A 20,439-nucleotide genomic window follows, 5' to 3' on the forward strand; every position below is an offset into this window, starting at 1 on the left:
GAAGAGTACCACCTCTCTTGCGACGCCGTATAGGCCTATGCTGTACGTTGAGGGTGCCGCGGGTGCGATGGCTGTCGGCGGCGGGGAAGAAGACTTTAGACGGCAGACGGCCGGGTCGGGGGATATATCCTGTTGCCGTGGACGAGGCGGTCGTAGGAGCGGCAACGGCAAGGTGGACGACGGCGCCGATGAAGCGAGAGGAGGCGATGAAAGGATCCTGGTCCAGCGCCGTGGATGAGAGACGTCCATCTCTTGCAGTGGACGACGGGGTAGGGGTAGCGGCTCCGGCAAGGTGGAGGATGGGGTGGCGGATGGAGGAGGCTGGACGCAGTGTGGAGGTTGTCGTGCCGCCGACGGTGTATGAATGGGGAAACGGAGGGGAGGGGGGATCTCAAACTTTGGGATGCGCTTATCTGAAATGGGGGAAAGTTACGAACTTATCCCCCGTTTAATATTTCGGACATCGCGTCGGTTGGGGATAGGACGGTAATCTCGCATCTCCCAAATATTTGCCGGTAACTATTTCGGGCGAGGAGAGGGTGTTTTGCCGCCCACGGTTGGCGCCCACGGTGTATGAACGGGCCTGACAGGTAGGGCGGTTGTGTCACGTCTGATGGAAGTTACACATCTGCCCCTATTTAAAATATTAGCCTACATCGACTTCGGACGAGGAGAGTTTGTTTTGCCGCCCACCGTGTATGAATGGGGAAATGGAGGAAGAGACACATCTCTTTCGGACAAGCTTGAATCAAATGTGTTTTGCCGCCCACGTTTGGCGCCCACCGTGTCTGAATGGGCTCAAAGGCCGTCGTGTCACGTCTGATTGAAGTTACTAGTCTACCCCTATCGACAGAAGTGTAAATCCGGTCGATAAGGATGTCAAGTGTCAGGGGTAGACAGTAATTTCCATCTCACAAACACTTGCTTCGGGCAGCCCACAAATTATAGTGGGTGTTTAGCCTCTTCGTTCAAAACTTGGGAGAATGTAACGCCCCGAGACCGACGCTCCAGATGTGTTCCATGTTTTGCGTGTCAGCTCTGTTATTTATTTTGTTGTTGCATTTCTTCATTGCATCATCCGCATTTGTTTTCATAAAACTTGCATCCGCTCGTAGTTGCCGCGCCCCCCCTTACGTTCGTTGACCATTCTGAGTCTAACCGGATTTTTCGATTCTCTCTTGTCTGACCGTTTGACCCTCTCTGCACAACCACCGAACCCCTCCTTGCGCAGTGCATAGACCCCTCTCGCGCGTCCGGAACCTCCCCGAACCCGACCCGGGTTGTTGTCACCGTTGGATTCGGATCATCCCCAAACATCTACAAAACATCACCGTTTTCTTTGTTGGACTCCCCTAGCCTATTTTTCTCGATCGTCCGATTTAAATCGGAGGGCCTAATAGCCTCTAATCTAATCCCATGAGATATATATAGGTCCAACCCTAAGATCTAGGGATCTTGTCCCATCCTCCTAGCCGCCGCCGCCACTCCTCTTTTGTCTCCTCCCACCTCGGGTTCTTCCCCGATCCAATCCTCCCTCGTTTTCTTCACTGGACCAATCCCGCAGCGCTCCTCCTCCTCCTGCACGAGCCCTGCTCATCCCTGGCCTCCTGCTCGCTCTCTCTCTCTCTCACATCTCTCTCTCTCTCTATACTTGCCGCAGCAAGGAACCGCCGCCGCCAAGTACTTGCCGGGAGCGACGCCGCCCGGATCTGGCCGTCTCCGCGTCGCCCGCCCGTTCCCCGCCTCTGGCAACGGCCGCCGTCCGCCGCCGTACAGCCGACCGCCATGGCACCCTGCTCGAGCTCGTCGTCCCCTGCGCCTCAAGCTCCTCCTGCCGGAGCCGCAAGTCCTGTGCCTCTGCGTTCAGCGCCGCCGTCTGCATCCCGCCTGAACGGATCGAGCGATCCTGCTCATCCCGCGCCGTGCCAAGCTGTCATCTCCTGCCTCGACGCGCTCGCTATCCCCTACCGCGGCCTCTGCTTCCCTGCTCCAAACCGAACACCTTGCCGCCCTGGCAAGCATGGCCTCGCCTTCGCGCCTCCGACGACTGGCCTCGTCATCGCCGGCAACCCCAGGCAGGCCCCGTCGTGCCCTGCCATCTCCCTCGTCGTCTCCGTTTTTTCTTCTCTGAATTCCCTCTGTTGTCGTTCTTCAGGCAACAGCCGACGCCGTGGACGCTAACCGCCAAGCCGTCTCCTTCCACCAATGCCATGGCCTCGGATCTAGCCGGTTCCCGCGGTCCCTCGCCCCGCCAAGTCCCTCGCCTCGCCGCCCCTTCGCCCGCTCGTCGGAGCTCTGCTCCAGGCGCCGCCCGCAGTTCCCTGCTTCGAACAGGGGAACGAGCGCACGAGCAGCGTTCGCGTTGACTGCGGCCCCGCGCCTCCTCGTTCGATCCAGCCTCCTGGGCCGCAAGCAAGCACCAAGGCCCAGCGCCCCTTCCAGCCTCCCTCTCCACCGAGTGGGCCTTGACCCATGGTGAGGCCCCCCCAGCGCCCCTTTGTTATTCTTCTATTGGGCCTGCTCCGGTTTTAGATTCGGCCCAGTGTAGTTTTTTTCCATGTCTGCGATTTAGCTATTATCCAGAGTATTGCAGTTTTACAGAAAAACCCCTCATGTTCATGCATTAATAATTAATTAACCGTGCATCTTTTGTAAATAATTTATATATGTAAAATGTTCAGATTTCTGTGTAGTTTCACAATATGCTGCTCTCATCCATGTTTAAGATGTTTAAGTTGCTGTTTACATTTATTTTACTTAAATAACATGCTAAAATGATTTAATTCATAACTAATTAACCGTAACTCGGTTTTAATTAAATTATATATGTAAATGGGGTAGAAAAATGCCTAGTTTAACATGGTGCACTTCATTTTGCTGTTTAACAACATTAAAATTGCGTTTATGGCAGAACAGTACCAAAACTAAATTATGGACATGAGGATTTTCCGGAATTGTTGTTGTTTGTTTCCGGCCTCATTTAACTTGCTTAAATAGGTAGTTTCATTATGCTTCACCTCTTGCCATGGTAATCAACTTTTAATATTGTTGGGTACATAATGAGAGAGAACTAAATAATTATATGTGGTGTTTCGTCAATATGCAACTCGTTGCATATTGAGCTCCACTTAATTTGTAGTGTTGTTTGTTGCACTTTGCTATGCCATGCCTCATTAAACCGGACATGCATCATATTTGGTTTTGCATCATGCCATGTGTATGTGGTGGTTGTTTACTAGGTTGTTTGTTTCTTTCCGGGTTGCTTCTCTCGTTAGCTTCGGTTTCGTTCCGGAGTTGTGAGGATTCGTTCGACTACATTCGTTTGTCTTCTTCATGGACTCGTTCTTCTTCCTAGCGGGATCTCAGGCAAGATGACCACCCCTCGAAATCACTTCTATCTTTGCTTGCTAGTTGTTCGCTCTATTGCTATGCTGCGCTACCTACTACTTGCTATATCATGCCTCCCATACTGCCACGTCAGCCCCTAACCTTTTCACCCTTCCTAGCAAACCGTTGTTTGGCTATGTTACCGCTTTTGCTCAGCCCTCTTATAGCGTTGCTAGTTGCAGGTGAAGACGAAGTTTGCTCCATGTTGGATTATGTTTATGTTGGGATATCACAATATCTCTTATCTTAATTAATGCATCTATATACTTGGTAAAGGGTGGAAGGCTCGGCCTTATGCCTGGTGTTTTGTTCCACTCTTGCCGCCCTAGTTTCCGTCATACCGGTGTTATGTTCCTTGATTTTGCGTTCCTTACGCGGTTGGGTGATTTATGGGACCCCCTTGACAGTTCGCTTTGAATAAAACTCCTCCAGCAAGGCCCAACCTTGGTTTTACCATTTGCCTACCTAAGCCTTTTTCCCTTGGGTTCTGCAGACTCAAGGGTCATCTTTATTTTAAACCCCCGGGCCAGTGTTCCCCTGAGTGCTGGTCCAAACTAGAGCCACTTGCAGCGCCACCTTGGGGAAACTCGAGGTCTGGTTTTAGTTGTACGTACTGTTCATCCGGTGTGCCCTGAGAACGAGATATGTGCAGCTCCTATCGGGATTTATCGGCACATCCGGGCGGCTTTGCTGGTCTTGTTTTACCATTGTCGAAATGTCTTGTAAACCGGGATTCCGAGACTGATCGGGTCTTCCTGGGAGAAGGTTTATCCTTCGTTGACCGTGAGAGCTTATGATGGGCTAAGTTGGGACACCCCTGCAGGGTATTATCTTTCGAAAGCCGTGCCCGCGGTTATGTGGCAGATGGGAATTTGTTAATATCCGGTTGTAGAGAACTTGACACTTAACCTTAATTAAAACGCATCAACCGCGTGTGTAGCCGTGATGGTCTCTTCTCGACGGAGTCCGGGAAGTGAACACGGTTTCTGGGTTATGTTTGACGTAAGTAGGAGTTCAGGATCACTTCTTGATCATTGCTAGTTCACGTCCGTTCCTTTGCTTCTCTTCTCGCTCTTGTTTGCGTAAGTTAGCCACCATACTTGATTAGTCGCTGCTGCAACCTCACCACTTTACCCCATCCTTTCCTTTAAGCTTAAATAGTCTTGATCTCGCGGGTGTGAGATTGCTGAGTCCTCGTGACTCACAGATACTTCCAAAACAGTTGCAGGTGCCGATGAGACCAGTGTAGGTGACGCAACTGGGCTCAAGTGGGAGCTCGATGAAGATCTTGTTCGTTGTGTTGTTTCTTTTCATGTTGATCAGTAGTGGAGCCCAGTTGGGACGATCAGGGATCTAGCAGTTGGGTTGTCTTCTTTTATTTTGGTTCCGTAGTCGGACCTATGTGTGTATCTTGAATGATGTATGATTATTTATGTATTGTGTGAAGTGGCGATTGTAAGCCAACTCTTTATCCCATTCTTGTTCATTACATGGGATTGTGTGAAGATGACCCTTCTTGCGACAAAACCACAATGCGGTTATGCCTCTAAGTCATGCCTCGACACGTGGGAGATATAGCCGCATCGTGGGTGTTACAAGTTGGTAATCAGAGCCATCCCCGACTTAGGAGCCCCTGCTTGATCGAATCGCTGGCGTTGTTGAGTCTAGAATAAAAATGTTTTGAGTCTTAGGATTATATATATATCGGAGAGTAGGATTCTTTTTACTCCTCAGTCCCTTCGTCGCTCTGGTGAGGTCTCGTGACGTAGAAGTTTTGACTATTCGCTCCTCAAATTTCACTAAATTTTTTTTAGGATCACGCGGGTATCTTGGAATCGTTCCGATGGTTTTGTGACGAGAACATTGTTCTTGGTGCCTCCTGACATTTAGGGGTTGTGGCAGTGTCCCGGGGAGTTGAGCTCCGAGGTGTTGTCGTCACAATTTTATCGTTGCAGTTCTGGAATACCTGAGTTTCGCCGACATCAAAATCTCTTTTATGCAGTTGTTGGTGAGATCACCTCGACGCCACCCAGTACTGGGGCGGGAGTTCGGGAGTATTGCCATAACTCGTATAACGGATGTTTTTCGAAGGTTGAGGTAAACGATTTCCGGAGTTTTCTTGGTTATGTGTTGACGGATGGATACAGCTGGATCTAGGTATTGTTAGTTTGGGTGATATATTTTGTGTCCCCTGTATCCCCAACACCAGATTGCATAACCAGAAAGTTTCGGGAGTTTATAAGTGGGAATTCAAGTAGCCTTAGGATATCCTTCCGACAGACGCATGATATGAGATTGGGGTTCGACGTCTAGTGGTCCGCCTTTCCACGGTTGGTTTTACAGTGGTCTCGTAGTGTCTTAAAGAGTCCTTGGCTATGCCGACTCGGGGACGCTTCGTATGTCATGTGCACAGCCTTGTACATGATGGTGCTGTACGATTGAGCCCGTGTGGGCCCCACCACGAAAACTTCGGACGAAATCTCTATCATATGTTTGTTCCGGCTTATTTTGCAAGCCAAATCCTTTGTTTTGTTTTTTGTGGTATTCGAGTTGCTTCAATGACAAGTGTTGATTCCATACCTTATTCTAAGTGGTGTTCTCATATTTCTATGCGGATGATAATCCTTCTTGATCATCGAGATCGTCATGTTAATTCTTTTCCAACCGGCGTGTTTCTCTTCAAGTGCATCCAGTCATTCCAACGTTCGCAAGATCAATTCTAAGCTTTTCTCAACGGTGTTTGTTTCATCTGCGCCAAGTTGCCTTTGTTTTCCCACCCTCCCACCCTTTTTTTTTCAAGGACTCAGATTCTTAACCAAGTATCCATTTTATTCATGTGAAGTCCCTTCATTCTTTTCAATAAAAGTTCTTACCCGGTGGTTCTCATGAAGATGTTCCTCAAGTTTATCATTCTTCGTTCTTTTTCTCCTCCGGTGGATTAAATTCAAGCTTTGTCGATCATATCCTTTCCTTGTTTCAAATGTTTTCTCATGCCGGTGTACCTCTTAATCACTCACTTCTCGCCATTCAATTGTTCCGGAGTGCTGAAGATATCTCTGAAGATTCGTGTTTCCACTCCGCATCAATTCTAACTAGTTCGAGGTTGTTACCTCATTCAAGCCATTTAATTCAACCGGTGCAATCTCCTTTTCAAGTAATCATTTCAACGGTGGTTCTTTTCAGTGGGCCCTAACCCACAGGTCTTTTCCCAGGATCTTACCTGACTCTTCTATTTTTTCTGGAGTTATTCTCAAATTCATTGCAAAGTTTGACGTAAGAATGAATTTTCATCAGTCATATGCCTTTCTCCAAGATCTTTCAAATTCTTTCATCGTTGGTTCAACCTTTCTAATTTTTCATCCCGGAGTATCTCAATAATTCATGGTGGTGTTTCTCATCATCATTCTCCACATTTGAAGACCGAAGAAGAATTTCTCGTGAATCTTGGTCCGTTCTTTCAGAGATTCATAGTTCTAGATTGATGCCATCCTCTCATAATTGTTTTCGATTGTGAGAATTCTTTTCATACCTATCCGGAGCATTTCATGAGTTGTTTTCATTTCTTGATCATCCAAAGGCCATCATTTCAGAAGATTTCTTCGTTCTAAGTTTTCAGCTTCCTTCTTCAATTATTCTAAATTGATGTCTCTTCGGTCATCTCCATATTATTCCGGTGCATCGTCCAAGTATTCTCTAATCAGCTCGTGATCTCTTCGTTCACTTGTATCTAAATTCCCTCGAGTATTTTCGCGCGTTCTTTAATTTTTACGGTGTTTCGTCCTCTTTTCTTCAATTGTTTTCAATTCTCGCGGTGGTTCGTTCAAGATTTCTCTTCCCTCGTTATCATATCAATTTATTCGTTGTTTCAATCCTACCGGTGGCTCGATGAAGACCTTCCCAAGTTTGCGCAATATCTATCTTAATCCTTTCTACGAGAATAAGTAGTGTGCCAAATCCGTTGCTTGTCATCAATTTAAATTGGTGAAGGATACGCGTAATGTAATTCTTATTCTTGTTTCCTCCAAGTGTTTAATCCTTTCTTTTGGAGTTCGTTCATGATATCAAATTCTCGGTTCCAAGTTGTTCATCTTTTCTTTCCGGAGCTCCAAGTTATTTCAATTATACCATTTCAAAGCTTCATCTAATCATTGCAAGGCTTCTCCCGGAGTTCTTTTCAACTTTCCCTTTCGTTTGATCATTCTTTTATTATCGGAGTTCATCATGGAGGATCAACATGGTGGCTCATCAAGGATTCGTTTCATTCTTCAATTGTTCTTCAAGATTTCTCTCGGAATTAAGATCCGTCAAGCTATACTCTAAAATAAACATGGTGTTCAACACATGTTTCTTTTGAGAAGTTCAAGCATTCTTCATATCGCATTCCGAAGTGCAATTCTTTCTTCCTGATCTTTGAGGTGGTGTTATGTCCTTCTTGATAATTTCCTTCAGGTTTCATGATTCACAAGTTGTCAGGAATGAGATAATTAAATCCATCATTTTCTCTTCGTTCAAGAGATCTTTTCAACCAATCAATCTTTTGTTGGAGTTATATTGGGTTATAATTCACCTAAAGCCTTCCCTAAGGAATATTACTATTATGGTGTCTATCAATGATCCAAAATTTCTCCTATCCTCTCGGCGAGAGAAGTTTTCATCTCTTCGTTGATCTCAAGCAAGCAATTGTTTCTGTTAGTGGCAGAATTTCTCCTCAAGTTTCGAGATGTCTCCATAAGCCCACGAAGTTCATATCCTTTCTTTGTTGATTTTTCAACAACTCCGTTCTTCTCCGTTCTTTTCATTGCATTCTTTCATTTCTACCGGAGGCTTTGTGATGTTGCTCTCTTCGACCAATCATCTTGTTTTGTCAAGATCATGTAATTTTTCCTTTCTTATCCGTCTAGCCGGAGTGTCGTGTTTTCATTCGAGTTCTCTCATCTTATCAAGTTTTGCCTCCTTCCTCAACCGGAGTGCTGTCTGAAATCTTTCTTACCCCCTGTGCCATTCTTTCATTAGTTCCGGAGGTAATGTGTTGTTGATTTCATCGAGTATCCTCTCATCTTGTCAAGATCATGTTCAATTCCTTCCATTTACAGTCGGAGTGCTGCCCAAATTATATCATTCTTATTCCTTCCCTATCTTGTTTTAACCGGAGTGGTTTAAATATCTATCGTGTCAATTAACCTCAAGGTTCACATGGTGTTCCTTGTCTCTCTTTTCTACCGGAGTCTTCTCAATTTTGTTCACCTCTGTCGTGTCATTTCTTCAAGCTTTGCTACCTCTCAAGGTTCTTTGGTTTCACTCGTTTGTCAAAGAAGCAATTTGTTTTACCTCTTCCTCTTCCGCTTTTCTCCGGTGCCATCCTAGATCTCGGGACGAGATCCTCTTGTAGTGGTGGAGTGTTGTAATGCCCCGAGACCGACGCTCCAGATGTGTTCCATGTTTTGCGTGTCAGCTCTGTTATTTATTTTGTTGTTGCATTTCTTCATTGCATCATCCGCATTTGTTTTCATAAAACTTGCATCCGCTTGTAGTTGCAGCGCCCCCCCTTACGTTCGTTGACCATTCTGAGTCTAACCGGATTTTTTGATTCTCTCTTGTCTGACCGTTTGACCCTCTCTGCACAACCATCGAACCCCTCCTTGCGCAGTGCATAGACCCCTCTCGCGCGTTCGGAACCTCCCCGAACCCGACCCGGGTTGTTGTCACCGTTGGATTCAGATCATCCCCAAACATCTACAAAACATCACCGTTTTCTTTGTTGGACTCCCCTAGCCTATTTTTCTCGATCGTCCGATTTAAATCGGAGGGCCTAATAGCCTCTAATCTAATCCCATGAGATATATATAGGTCCAACCCTAAGATCTAGGGATCTTGTCCCATCCTCCTAGCCGCCGCCGCCACTCCTCTTTTGTCTCCTCCCACCTCGGGTTCTTCCCCGATCCAATCCTCCCTCGTTTTCTTCACTGGACCAATCCCGCAGCGCTCCTCCTCCTCCTGCACGAGCCCTGCTCGTCCCTGGCCTCCTCCTCGCTTTCTCTCTCTCACACATCTCTCTCTCTATACTTGCCGCAGCAAGGAACCGCCGCCGCCAAGTACTTGCCGGGAGCGACGCCGCCCGGATCTGGCCGTCTCCGCGTCGCCCGCCCGTTCCCCGCCTCTGGCAACGGCCGCCGTCCGCCGCCGTACAGCCGACCGCCATGGCACCCTGCTCGAGCTCGTCGTCCCCTGCGCCTCAAGCTCCTCCTGCCGGAGCCGCAAGTCCTGTGCCTCTGCGTTCAGCGCCGCCGTCTGCATCCCGCCTGAACGGATCGAGCGATCCTGCTCATCCCGTGCCGTGCCAAGCTGTCGTCTCCTGCTTCGTCGCGCTCGCCATCCCCTACCGCGGCCTCTGCTTTCCTGCTCCAAACCGAACACCTTGCCGCCCTGGCAAGCATGGCCTTGCCTTCGCACCTCCGACGACTGGCCTCGTCGTCGCCGGCAACCCCAGGCAGGCCCCGTCGTGCCCTGCCATCTCCCTCGCCGTCTCCGTTTTTTCTTCTCTGAATTCCCTCTGTCGTCGTTCTTCAGGCAACAGCCGACGCCGTGGACGCTAACCGCCAAGCCGTCGCCTTCCACCAATGCCATGGCCTCGGATCTAGCCGGTTCCCGCGGTCCCTCGCCCCGCCAAGTCCCTCGCCTCGCCGCCCCTTCGCCCGCTCGTCGGAGCTCTGCTCCAGGCGCCGCCCGCAGTTCCCTGCTTCGAACAGGGGAACGAGCGCACGAGCAACGTTCGCGTTGACCGCGGCCCCGCGCCTCCTCGTTCGATCCAGCCTCCTGGGCCGCAAGCAAGCACCAAGGCCCAGCGCCCCTTCCAGCCTCCCTCTCCACCGAGTGGGCCTTGACCCATGGTGAGGCCCCCCCAGCGCCCCTTTGTTATTCTTCTATTGGGCCTGCTCCGGTTTTAGATTCGGCCCAGTGTAGTTTTTTTCCATGTCTGCGATTTAGCTATTATCCAGAGTATTGCAGTTTTACAGAAAAACCCCTCATGTTCATGCATTAATAATTAATTAACCGTGCATCTTTTGTAAATAATTTATATATGTAAAATGTTCAGATTTCTGTGTAGTTTCACAATATGCTGCTCTCATCCATGTTTAAGATGTTTAAGTTGCTGTTTACATTTATTTTACTTAAATAACATGCTAAAATGATTTAATTCATAACTAATTAACCGTAACTCGGTTTTAATTAAATTATATATGTAAATGGGGTAGAAAAATGCCTAGTTTAACATGGTGCACTTCATTTTGCTGTTTAACAACATTAAAATTGCGTTTATGGCAGAACAGTACCAAAACTAAATTATGGACATGAGGATTTTCCGGAATTGTTGTTGTTTGTTTCCGGCCTCATTTAACTTGCTTAAATAGGTAGTTTCATTATGCTTCACCTCTTGCCATGGTAATCAACTTTTAATATTGTTGGGTACATAATGAGAGAGAACTAAATAATTATATGTGGTGTTTCGTCAATATGCAACTCGTTGCATATTGAGCTCCACTTAATTTGTAGTGTTGTTTGTTGCACTTTGCTATGCCATGCCTCATTAAACCGGACATGCATCATATTTGGTTTTGCATCATGCCATGTGTATGTGGTGGTTGTTTACTAGGTTGTTTGTTTCTTTCTGGGTTGCTTCTCTCGTTAGCTTCGGTTTCGTTCCGGAGTTGTGAGGATTCGTTCGACTACATTCGTTTGTCTTCTTCATGGACTCGTTCTTCTTCCTAGCGGGATCTCAGGCAAGATGACCACCCCTCGAAATCACTTCTATCTTTGCTTGCTAGTTGTTCGCTCTATTGCTATGCTGCGCTACCTACTACTTGCTATATCATGCCTCCCATACTGCCACGTCAGCCCCTAACCTTTTCACCCTTCCTAGCAAACCGTTGTTTGGCTATGTTACCGCTTTTGCTCAGCCCTCTTATAGCGTTGCTAGTTGCAGGTGAAGACGAAGTTTGCTCCATGTTGGATTATGTTTATGTTGGGATATCACAATATCTCTTATCTTAATTAATGCATCTATATACTTGGTAAAGGGTGGAAGGCTCGGCCTTATGCCTGGTGTTTTGTTCCACTCTTGCCGCCCTAGTTTCCGTCATACCGGTGTTATGTTCCTTGATTTTGCGTTCCTTACGCGGTTGGGTGATTTATGGGACCCCCTTGACAGTTCGCTTTGAATAAAACTCCTCCAGCAAGGCCCAACCTTGGTTTTACCATTTGCCTACCTAAGCCTTTTTCCCTTGGGTTCTGCAGACTCAAGGGTCATCTTTATTTTAAACCCCCGGGCCAGTGTTCCCCTGAGTGCTGGTCCAAACTAGAGCCACTTGCAGCGCCACCTTGGGGAAACTCGAGGTCTGGTTTTAGTTGTACGTACTGTTCATCCGGTGTGCCCTGAGAACGAGATATGTGCAACTCCTATCGGGATTTGTCGGCACATCCGGGCGGCTTTGCTGGTCTTGTTTTACCATTGTCGAAATGTCTTGTAAACCGGGATTCCGAGACTGATCGGGTCTTCCTGGGAGAAGGTTTATCCTTCGTTGACCGTGAGAGCTTATGATGGGCTAAGTTGGGACACCCCTGCAGGGTATTATCTTTCGAAAGCCGTGCCCGCGGTTATGTGGCAGATGGGAATTTGTTAATATCCGGTTGTAGAGAACTTGACACTTAACCTTAATTAAAACGCATCAACCGCGTGTGTAGCCGTGATGGTCTCTTCTCGACGGAGTCCGGGAAGTGAACACGGTTTCTGGGTTATGTTTGACGTAAGTAGGAGTTCAGGATCACTTCTTGATCATTGCTAGTTCACGTCCGTTCCTTTGCTTCTCTTCTCGCTCTTGTTTGCGTAAGTTAGCCACCACACTTGCTTAGTCGCTGCTGCAACCTCACCACTTTACCCCATCCTTTGCTTTAAGCTTAAATAGTCTTGATCTCACGGGTGTGAGATTGCTGAGTCCTCGTGACTCACAGATACTTCCAAAACAGTTGCAGGTGCCGATGAGACCAGTGCAGGTGACGCAACTGGGCTCAAGTGGGAGCTCGATGAAGATCTTGTTCGTTGTGTTGTTTCTTTTCATGTTGATCAGTAGTGGAGCCCAGTTGGGACGATCAGGGATCTAGCAGTTGGGTTGTCTTCTTTTATTTTGGTTCCGTAGTCGGACCTATGTGTGTATCTTGAATGATGTATGATTATTTATGTATTGTGTGAAGTGGCGATTGTAAGCCAACTCTTTATCCCATTCTTGTTCATTACATGGGATTGTGTGAAGATGACCCTTCTTGCGACAAAACCACAATGCGGTTATGCCTCTAAGTCATGCCTCGACACGTGGGAGATATAGCCGCATCGTGGGTGTTACAGAGAATTAGCATTCATGTTTGCCCTGGGACCTGGGAAACTAAATTCAAATCCAATTTGTATTCGATTACGAATATCCATAGATAATTATACGTTTTGTTATTTATTTCTTCAAAACCACAACAAAGATTTATTCCACCTTTATATATGATTATGATTTAGAAATGCCGTGATCTTCGAATTCAGTAGGTTGGATACACTCTGAGTCAAATAGTTATTTCATCCAATACAATATGCTCACACGAAAAACAGTTCACCTTATGTCAATCATACAAGTACTGAGGATTACCTCGCCTAAAAAATTCGGATCATTACAACACATGGACAACATAGGGGGTCTTGCAACATAATCCATTCAGAGACATGACACAACATGCAAGTACAATAATCTAATGACAATTTCAACTGGTATCTAAAGAAGAACCGGGATTACCTTGGGCTTCAGATAGCAGAAACAGCAGGACCTCCTCCGTCTTCAAATGCAACATTCTTACTTCCTCCAATTCTTGGGTTGCTTGCATAATGCGTGCCGCTAATTCCGTAATTTCCAGCCTCAAGATAAAGATTACCTCATTCATGGCAGCCACACCATCTCTTTCTGCCTCTAGTAGAGCCTCAAGCACTATAATATCTGTGCTCAGACTGCTCTCCGGCGGTGTTGCCTCTGAACTGCTACCATCTGGTAACATGGATGGCGCACTGCTTCCACAAATAGATTCTGGGGTTGTACATTGTGTCCTAGTGTGAACGGCATCCTGAAAGGTTTCTGCTGGACATCAGTAAGAGATAGTTATCGTATGATCCAGGCAGTAAGCTTACATGGTAAACGACGGACGAATTATTGCCGAGCATGGCAAACTATATTTAAATGGTTCGAAGCAGCATCAGCCGAAAAGAAATTAAAATGGTAAGATGAAACTAGGGATGTAAGTGGCAAATAAACGACATCCGCCAGTCCCATCTAGTTAGTTTTTGCTACCTCCCTAGTTCATTTTCCTCAAAAAACAAAAAACTCTTTTGAACTATCATACCACTAGTGGACTTTAATCGGGATTAAATGGGACCCAGTTGACATCCCTAGTTGAAAGGGAGTGTACAACCGCTATATTTAAGTTGCCAAGGCATCTAAGCAGTTGAAATAATCTGAGAAAGCACTTAACAGTGTGGCCTCATATAAACTACGAAGACAGTCTTGTGATGAAGTTGAGAGGAAAAGTTAAGGACTCAAATGAAATAGGCATGCATTTCTTTATGATAGTACAACAGGCACTGCTGACATATTGGCCAACTCAGGTATAGCGTAACAACAAATAAGCATTCGAATCAAGCAATACAGCAAAGCAGACAATTGAACTATTTGTAATTCGGTAGGATTACACGTTGAGGGCACAAGCCAAGAAAGCAGCCCACTCGCATTACATTTCTCATGTACTAAAACACACTGGCTTACCATATGTTGCTGTGAAGCCTAGCTGCTGTTGCAATGTTCTTTGAAGATATCGTCAGCATCCCGTGGTTGCAAATCTAGTTGTTGTAGTTTATTCTGCACCATCTGTTTAGGTAAAATTAATTTTAATCACATGCACTGGTCCGAATTGATCATCAATGGTTCATCTAAACTAATGAAAGAAGGGTGTGTGCATACACGACAATATATTTGCTTCCCTCTATTTTTATGCTTGTTCGAGGTGCCAGCCCCAAAAGAACAAATATTTTGCTTGATGGGGTTAGCAGCTCCATAATTAATAGAAGCATCAAATTAGTCATGCAACTTGGGAAGATCAAGAACACATAAACAAGTAATGAACAGAGGCTCGGAGCAGTGATGTAATAGCTAGCATCAGAAAATGTAGGGTAAAACGAACAAAAAGCAGCGGAACCACATGCTAGTTTGCTGATGTGTAATTAAGCGTAGAGAACATTAAGCAGTCTGATGGAACCAACAGGTGGCATCAGAACAAAACTAAAGCATATTAACTATATGTGCACTGGTATGTAATTTAGCACATGTAACATGTTCACTGCCAGAAGTATGGCCCTACAGGTGCAAGCAGAATAACGCGTCTCATGAAAAACTGAATGATGCCCTGAAGAAATTCAAAGGTGCGGTGCTTATGCTAGGAAAGTGAACGTAGGCGCCAGCCGTTGGATAATAGTACCTGATTCTTGGCGGCATATGGGTATCGTTGTCATACTTGATAGCTAAGGATCATCGATGGTGCTCGTGTTGCGGTTGAGTTTGGGCCGGCTGTCGCCGTCGCTGAAGCGGCTCCGGTGCTACGGTTGCGGTGCTTGTCGACATACAAGAAAGCTCATCTGTGGTAAGTGAACAGTTGCACGATAAAGAGAAAAACCGAAGGAGTACAAATCGAAATAACCTGATGAGGCTGCGGCGTCGGTAAAGCAGGGCCGGTGGAGTTGAATATGGCATCCATGGAGCGGGTCCGGTGCAGTGGACGAAGGCTTCGGCGGGCGCGTTGTACAGTGCTTTCGGTGAGGCGGATCTGTTGCGGCAGACGAGGGCTTGTATGAAGGGCCAGCGAAGGGGCGACGAGGGAGTCAGTGAAGGGCCTACACTATGGTGGACGAGGGCGCCGGTTAAGCAGATCCGGTGCGGTGGACCATGATGGCGGTCAAGGAGATCTGGAGCGGTGGACAAGCCAGTCGCTGAAGTGGCTCCGGTGAAGTGGTGAGTTGGCAGTTGGGGGTTCCAAGGTGCGGAAGGTAGATCCGGTGGGGTGTGAGGTCCACCGCTGCGGCGGAGGACTAGATTCGGCGGCTTGCCGTGGTTAGGGGGGTCGGGGAGGGGAAGGGGAGGGGCTCTGGGGAAGAATGTTGGGGGCAAAGAGGGGAAAACAATGGAGTTACCAAAGCAGCCCTTTTCCGTTCATGTGGCAGGGGTAAAACAGGAATATCGCAGGGCTAAACTTTCGGGCGCGTGATATTTCGATGTGAGCGGGAAGTTTGAAAGCTTTTGGCGCCTAAAATTATAAGTATTCTGCTCTCGTACGGCCGACTATGATATCATGGCCGACAATTTATTTGTTTTGCACGCAAAAAAATGTGCAAGTTTTGAAAATCAATGTCTCCAACTCGAAACTTAGATTGTCCATTCAATTCAAATATGGATCATTGAGCTACTACAAGCAAATACCATCATACGGTCCAATTCAAATGAAATTCCAAATGTGTTTATCCTAAATATGATGACAAAAGCAAAAATGTGTATGTGTATGAATAAAGTGGATGATTATAAAGTTTGAACATGCCCGTATGTGTATATCTCTAGGTTTGATATATGAATTTGAAATCACAAAATCCCGGCTTAAAAAATGTACCTCCGTTTAAATGAATTACAAAAGCTAATGATGGAGTCGAATTCCAAAATTCCAATCTTAGGTTTGTAATTCTGGTACATCAAGGTATATCAGGCATGTTCAAAAGTATCGTTATCTCATAGTACAAACTGTGAAACAAATTGATCAACCATGAGTGCACAATATCTCAATTACACTAAAGTCCCTCAAATATAGACACCTCACTCTTTATCTGAAGTCAACCCCCCCACCACCACACACACACACACATAGAGAAGTCGTTCTCTCCCCCAAACACCAACACACGAGCACATTAACACCCCTCTCTCTTGTAAAGTCCGGACCCCAACATAGGTCTCTATCACTTTGTCTCTCGGGCATGCCACATCTCTTCCCTCACTCTCTAGGTCTCCCGCTATCTCTCTTACCTAAGCACACACACTATGTAGAGTGCATATTTCCCATACACACAAAACGTCGCCGCCAAACATCTATCTCCCTAGTCATGTGGTTCTCGCGCACTCACCTCACACACCACCCCCACTGCAAACAAGCACACTTTGTCTCCTTGTGCACTACTCTCCTCTTTCTATCTCTCCCACATGCGGACCGCCCCAGATCCTTCCCTGTATACATATATGTCGTGACTCTTTGCATAGCTCCCTAATGTATAATCGTTCTCGATTTCGCACATTGTTATCTACACCACTATTCTAGATCTCTCATGAAGTCCCTATCACACACACGATGACTCGCTTCCCTTGCGTCTCCGTTCATAGGCCAATTTCGGACAACATCAACATTGTCTCCCTATCTATACGCCATTTATGGACACAAACGATCCCTCTCGCCCCCTCTCTTCCTCTCTCTCTCTCCGTCGCTAGCTCTCTCTTTCTCTCGCTCTCACACCCCTCTCCCACACACACACTCGATGTCTCTTCCAAATAGTCTGCTCCCCCCGCCCGCACCCGTGCTATCTCGCTACTACACATGTCACACCATTCCCCCTTCCCTTATACTAGGTTTACATCATCAGTGGTCTCTCTACTCCACATACACTCTCTCCCTCTCACACACAAACGCGTGCACAAACACACAGAGACACGCACAAACACCCATTTATCTGGATCCTCATCTCTCCTCATGTCTGCATGTGTATCTCACACACTCACTCTCTAATTATGTATATGTGTCTCCACGTTACACAACACAACGCCCCATGTACATGTCTCTCTCTATCCTCCACACACATAGACACAAAGAATCTGTTATCATTGCCTCAGTCTCTAACATATCACACACGCACACTATCTCTCTCTCTCTCGCAAACACGCTCAACAAGGGTTTCCCCGTGAATAACTTACCGTCTATTCATCAACAGTTGTGGCAGTACGGCGAACACGAGACGTGAAAAGAATAAATCTACACGTGCTTAGACCACCTAGTATGACTACTAGGACTAGAGCAAGCCAAAAAGCGCGCCGCCGTCACCCCCTCCTTGTCGGTGACGGGAAAATCTTTGTTTTACACAGTCGAGAAGTCATTGTGCTAAGGCCCCACATGCCGAGGCGTCGAATAGAATGTAGATGCTAGTTTACGGAAGCAAGTATTGATAATACGTTTGTATCTCCATACTTATATTTCTTCTCTTATAAAAAACCGAGTTGGTGATGATGGTATGTGTGCCATCTTGCAATATAGACCGTCTGATCTATATCTGATGGATGGAAATTAAAATAAAAGATACCCGCACCCCTCTCCACATTTGCAGACAAGGCCTTCCCTCGTTCATCCTTATCTCCAACAAACCTCATTGTTGAGCAATTAAGAAAGGAAGCCTCTAGAACAAACTGGCCTGGTGGCCGCTGCCGGCGTCGTCAATCCCCATGCCTCCGCTCAGTCTGACCACCAACCACCACCACACCCCACTCCTCTTCACCTTATCTCATATTTCTCGAGATATCATTAGTTTTTACACATGGGATTACTCCCGCAAGGGTCAATCACAACAAGTGTTTTATAAAAAAATGCATCTTGATGTTCTGTGCAATGCACGGATCTTGCTAGTACTCCTACACAAGACTAAGTTGGTGATGCTGGTGTGTCTGCCATCCGTCGTTTCTAACCATTAGATCTACATCTAACGATTGTGAGGTAAGTTGTTGCCTTTTCTCACCAACATCCCACTTGTCTACCAATTTGCAGAAAAACCCATAATTAGTATCTTAAAACCAACCACATCCCTCCCTCACCTCACCAAAACAGCCCAAGGAATATATTCTAATTGAAGCATATATATGTCTAGTGACATATGTATATCAAAATTAGAGTGTTTTGTACCAAGTTTTTGAATAAGTATTATTCTAATTATGATTCGTTGCAACGGACATGAACATTGCTAGTATTTCCAACCATGCATTTTTTTCCTAGTATTCCATAGTTTCGAGTTTTCCATCAAGATATTAGTCACTCATGGTTGATATTTACTTTCAATCATGTACACATATGCACTATGTAACTAGCCTTGCTTATTGGCTTCCAAAGCTTAACTTTCACTCCTACTTACAATATGTAGAGTATTTGACAAAAAACTACCACTTTCAACCAGCCCTAGGAAGAATCTATTGTACAAAACATAGCAAAAAATACCCGAAATTTCTTAATCCACGCCAAAAACTACCTAGTACTCCTACCGATTAGGTTCGTTTAAACCCATTTATGACAGGGTTGGCCCACACGTCCGTGCTGAGAGGCAGCTTAAACCAACACATTTTGTTTGACCGTTGACACGAGGGACCCACATTTGACCTTCTATCCTGTTATTCCCCCTCAAATCATTATTTTTCCTGAACATTACTTCAAACAGTACTAATGCGTGTTCGTCGGTGGCGCCGGTGATGAGCGAGTTGGCCACCGCTCCGCCGGACGGGCCGGACGCCGCGCTGGCCTCCACACGGGTTGGCAGGCTGGCCCGAGTGTGACTCACGAGCGAGCAAGCCGCCGCGCTGGCCTTCGCTCGAGCCAGATGGCCGGCCTTAGCGCGGCGCGCGCGAGCAAGCCGCCGCTCTGCCGTGCCAATCTAGCTAGCAAACCTTGCAGACAAGCAGCTGGATGGAGCTATCTTGGCTAGCTAGCGGCCGCGAGCGCCGGACGGAGATGGCATCTGGGCTGCCGCAACATGGGCTCCGCACCGCCGGCGGTTTTGACCTCGCCTTCTGCCGGCGGCGGTAGCTGCGTCCCATGGCCGAGGATGACTAGGTGGACGGGCCGGAGGTAGGAGGTCACTCAAGGATTTTTGTTGGTAAGAGCATGTACAATGGTTGATAAGGTAGTCTTATCTTAAGTCTGCCACGTATGCAAGTGGTAGTAGTTTCTTGGCATTTTAGTGGTTTCTTGCATTATTAGAGCAAGTACAATAGAGCTGAGTCAGCGGGCTATAAGAAATAAACTAGTATATTTTTGCTTAGTTGGAGGAAAGAGAAGAGGAGAGAGAAGGTAAGCGGGCTCTTCGTGAAGAGCCAGCTCTAGCACGTGCTCCTAGGCACTTTGTGAGAATGAGAAGTGGGCCACATAATAAAAAAGTAGTACACTCTTTTGATCTATTATTGTACATGTTGGCTATAAGATGGGCTGTAGATGACATGGCACTGGCTTATAGCCAGCAGCTGGCTATACTATTAACCATTAGGGGTTTCTTGTAAGGAACAATGTACGTACTACTAGCGACAAAAGGCGATTCTAGGTTGCGTTGTACTCCAACGAGTACTACTAGTGGTCGCGGGAGTGTATACCTCGTTTTGTGGGTTCGATCCCGGCCGAACGCACGGCGGCCTTTAAAAAAAATAGTACTACCACACTTCGCTGCGAGCCAATATTTTACACGGGTAGTTTGATTTTTGAAGTCAAACGGACATGCGGCCCCACAATCTGGGTGCACTGGACAGCCTAGCCACGTGAACAGGTTTTCCATCCCAGCATCCCGTGGCTCGCGTGCTCGCCCTAGCCGCACCTCGCTTGCAGCTTCCAGCTAGTAGCATATTTAAACTAGCGCCTCCCAATTAAGTCCGAGGAGCCGGAAAAGCCTGGCGGGGCATTGGGAACTGTGCAATATGGCTCTGTACGTAAAGTGCTCTACTACTACTCTGTAGCTTGTGGAGTACTCTGTAGCTTGTGGCGTTGCACGCATGGACTTCACTCCATTATCGGCTCTACTATAAAAGAAATTCCTCTTGACGTGTTTTTTTTGAAACGGAGGCAAAAGCTTTGCTTCATCTCATTCATAAAGAAGGAACTACTAACAAAGTTCGATGAGATCCATTACACCTCCACAAATGGAAGTGA

At 46.7% G+C, this 20,439-nt stretch overlaps 2 protein-coding genes across 2 annotated transcripts; both read left to right on the top strand.

Moving 5' to 3' along the window:
* Positions 1-299: 299 nt before the first annotated feature.
* Positions 300-4,889, top strand: LOC141043050 (uncharacterized). The gene is made up of 5 exons (XM_073511967.1): positions 300-356; positions 1,473-2,075; positions 2,156-2,475; positions 3,276-3,366; positions 4,610-4,889. The coding sequence occupies exons 1-4, from the start codon at positions 300-302 to the stop codon at positions 3,298-3,300; spliced, it is 1,005 nt and encodes a 334-aa protein (XP_073368068.1). The 3' UTR covers positions 3,301-3,366; positions 4,610-4,889.
* Positions 4,890-6,377: 1,488 nt separating this feature from the next.
* LOC141043051 (uncharacterized) lies at positions 6,378-12,662 on the top strand. Its single transcript, XM_073511968.1, has 4 exons — positions 6,378-6,420; positions 9,276-9,874; positions 9,955-10,274; positions 11,075-12,662. Exons 1-4 carry the CDS (start codon positions 6,378-6,380, stop codon positions 11,097-11,099), a joined length of 987 nt encoding a protein of 328 aa, XP_073368069.1. The 3' UTR covers positions 11,100-12,662.
* Positions 12,663-20,439: the final 7,777 nt, after the last annotated feature.

This window comes from Aegilops tauschii, chromosome 3 (genome assembly GCF_002575655.3).
Source record: "Aegilops tauschii subsp. strangulata cultivar AL8/78 chromosome 3, Aet v6.0, whole genome shotgun sequence".
Lineage (NCBI taxonomy): Eukaryota > Viridiplantae > Streptophyta > Magnoliopsida > Poales > Poaceae > Aegilops > Aegilops tauschii.

What these genes read in the sequence shown, in the direction of transcription:
- LOC141043050 (XM_073511967.1), top strand. Translation starts at nt 300, where the DNA reads ATGGGGTGGCGGATGGAGGAGGCTGGACGCAGTGTGGAGGTTGTCGTG. An exon ending in GTCATCGCCGGCAACCCCAG is followed by an intron (nt 2,076 to 2,155) that starts GCAGGCCCCGTC and finishes GTCGTTCTTCAG; the next exon opens with GCAACAGCCGACGCCGTGGA. An exon ending in CGAGTGGGCCTTGACCCATG is followed by an intron (nt 2,476 to 3,275) that starts GTGAGGCCCCCC and finishes TTCTCTCGTTAG; the next exon opens with CTTCGGTTTCGTTCCGGAGT.
- LOC141043051 (XM_073511968.1), top strand. Translation starts at nt 6,378, where the DNA reads ATGCCGGTGTACCTCTTAATCACTCACTTCTCGCCATTCAATT. An exon ending in TCACTTCTCGCCATTCAATT is followed by an intron (nt 6,421 to 9,275) that starts GTTCCGGAGTGC and finishes CCATCCTCCTAG; the next exon opens with CCGCCGCCGCCACTCCTCTT. An exon ending in CGAGTGGGCCTTGACCCATG is followed by an intron (nt 10,275 to 11,074) that starts GTGAGGCCCCCC and finishes TTCTCTCGTTAG; the next exon opens with CTTCGGTTTCGTTCCGGAGT.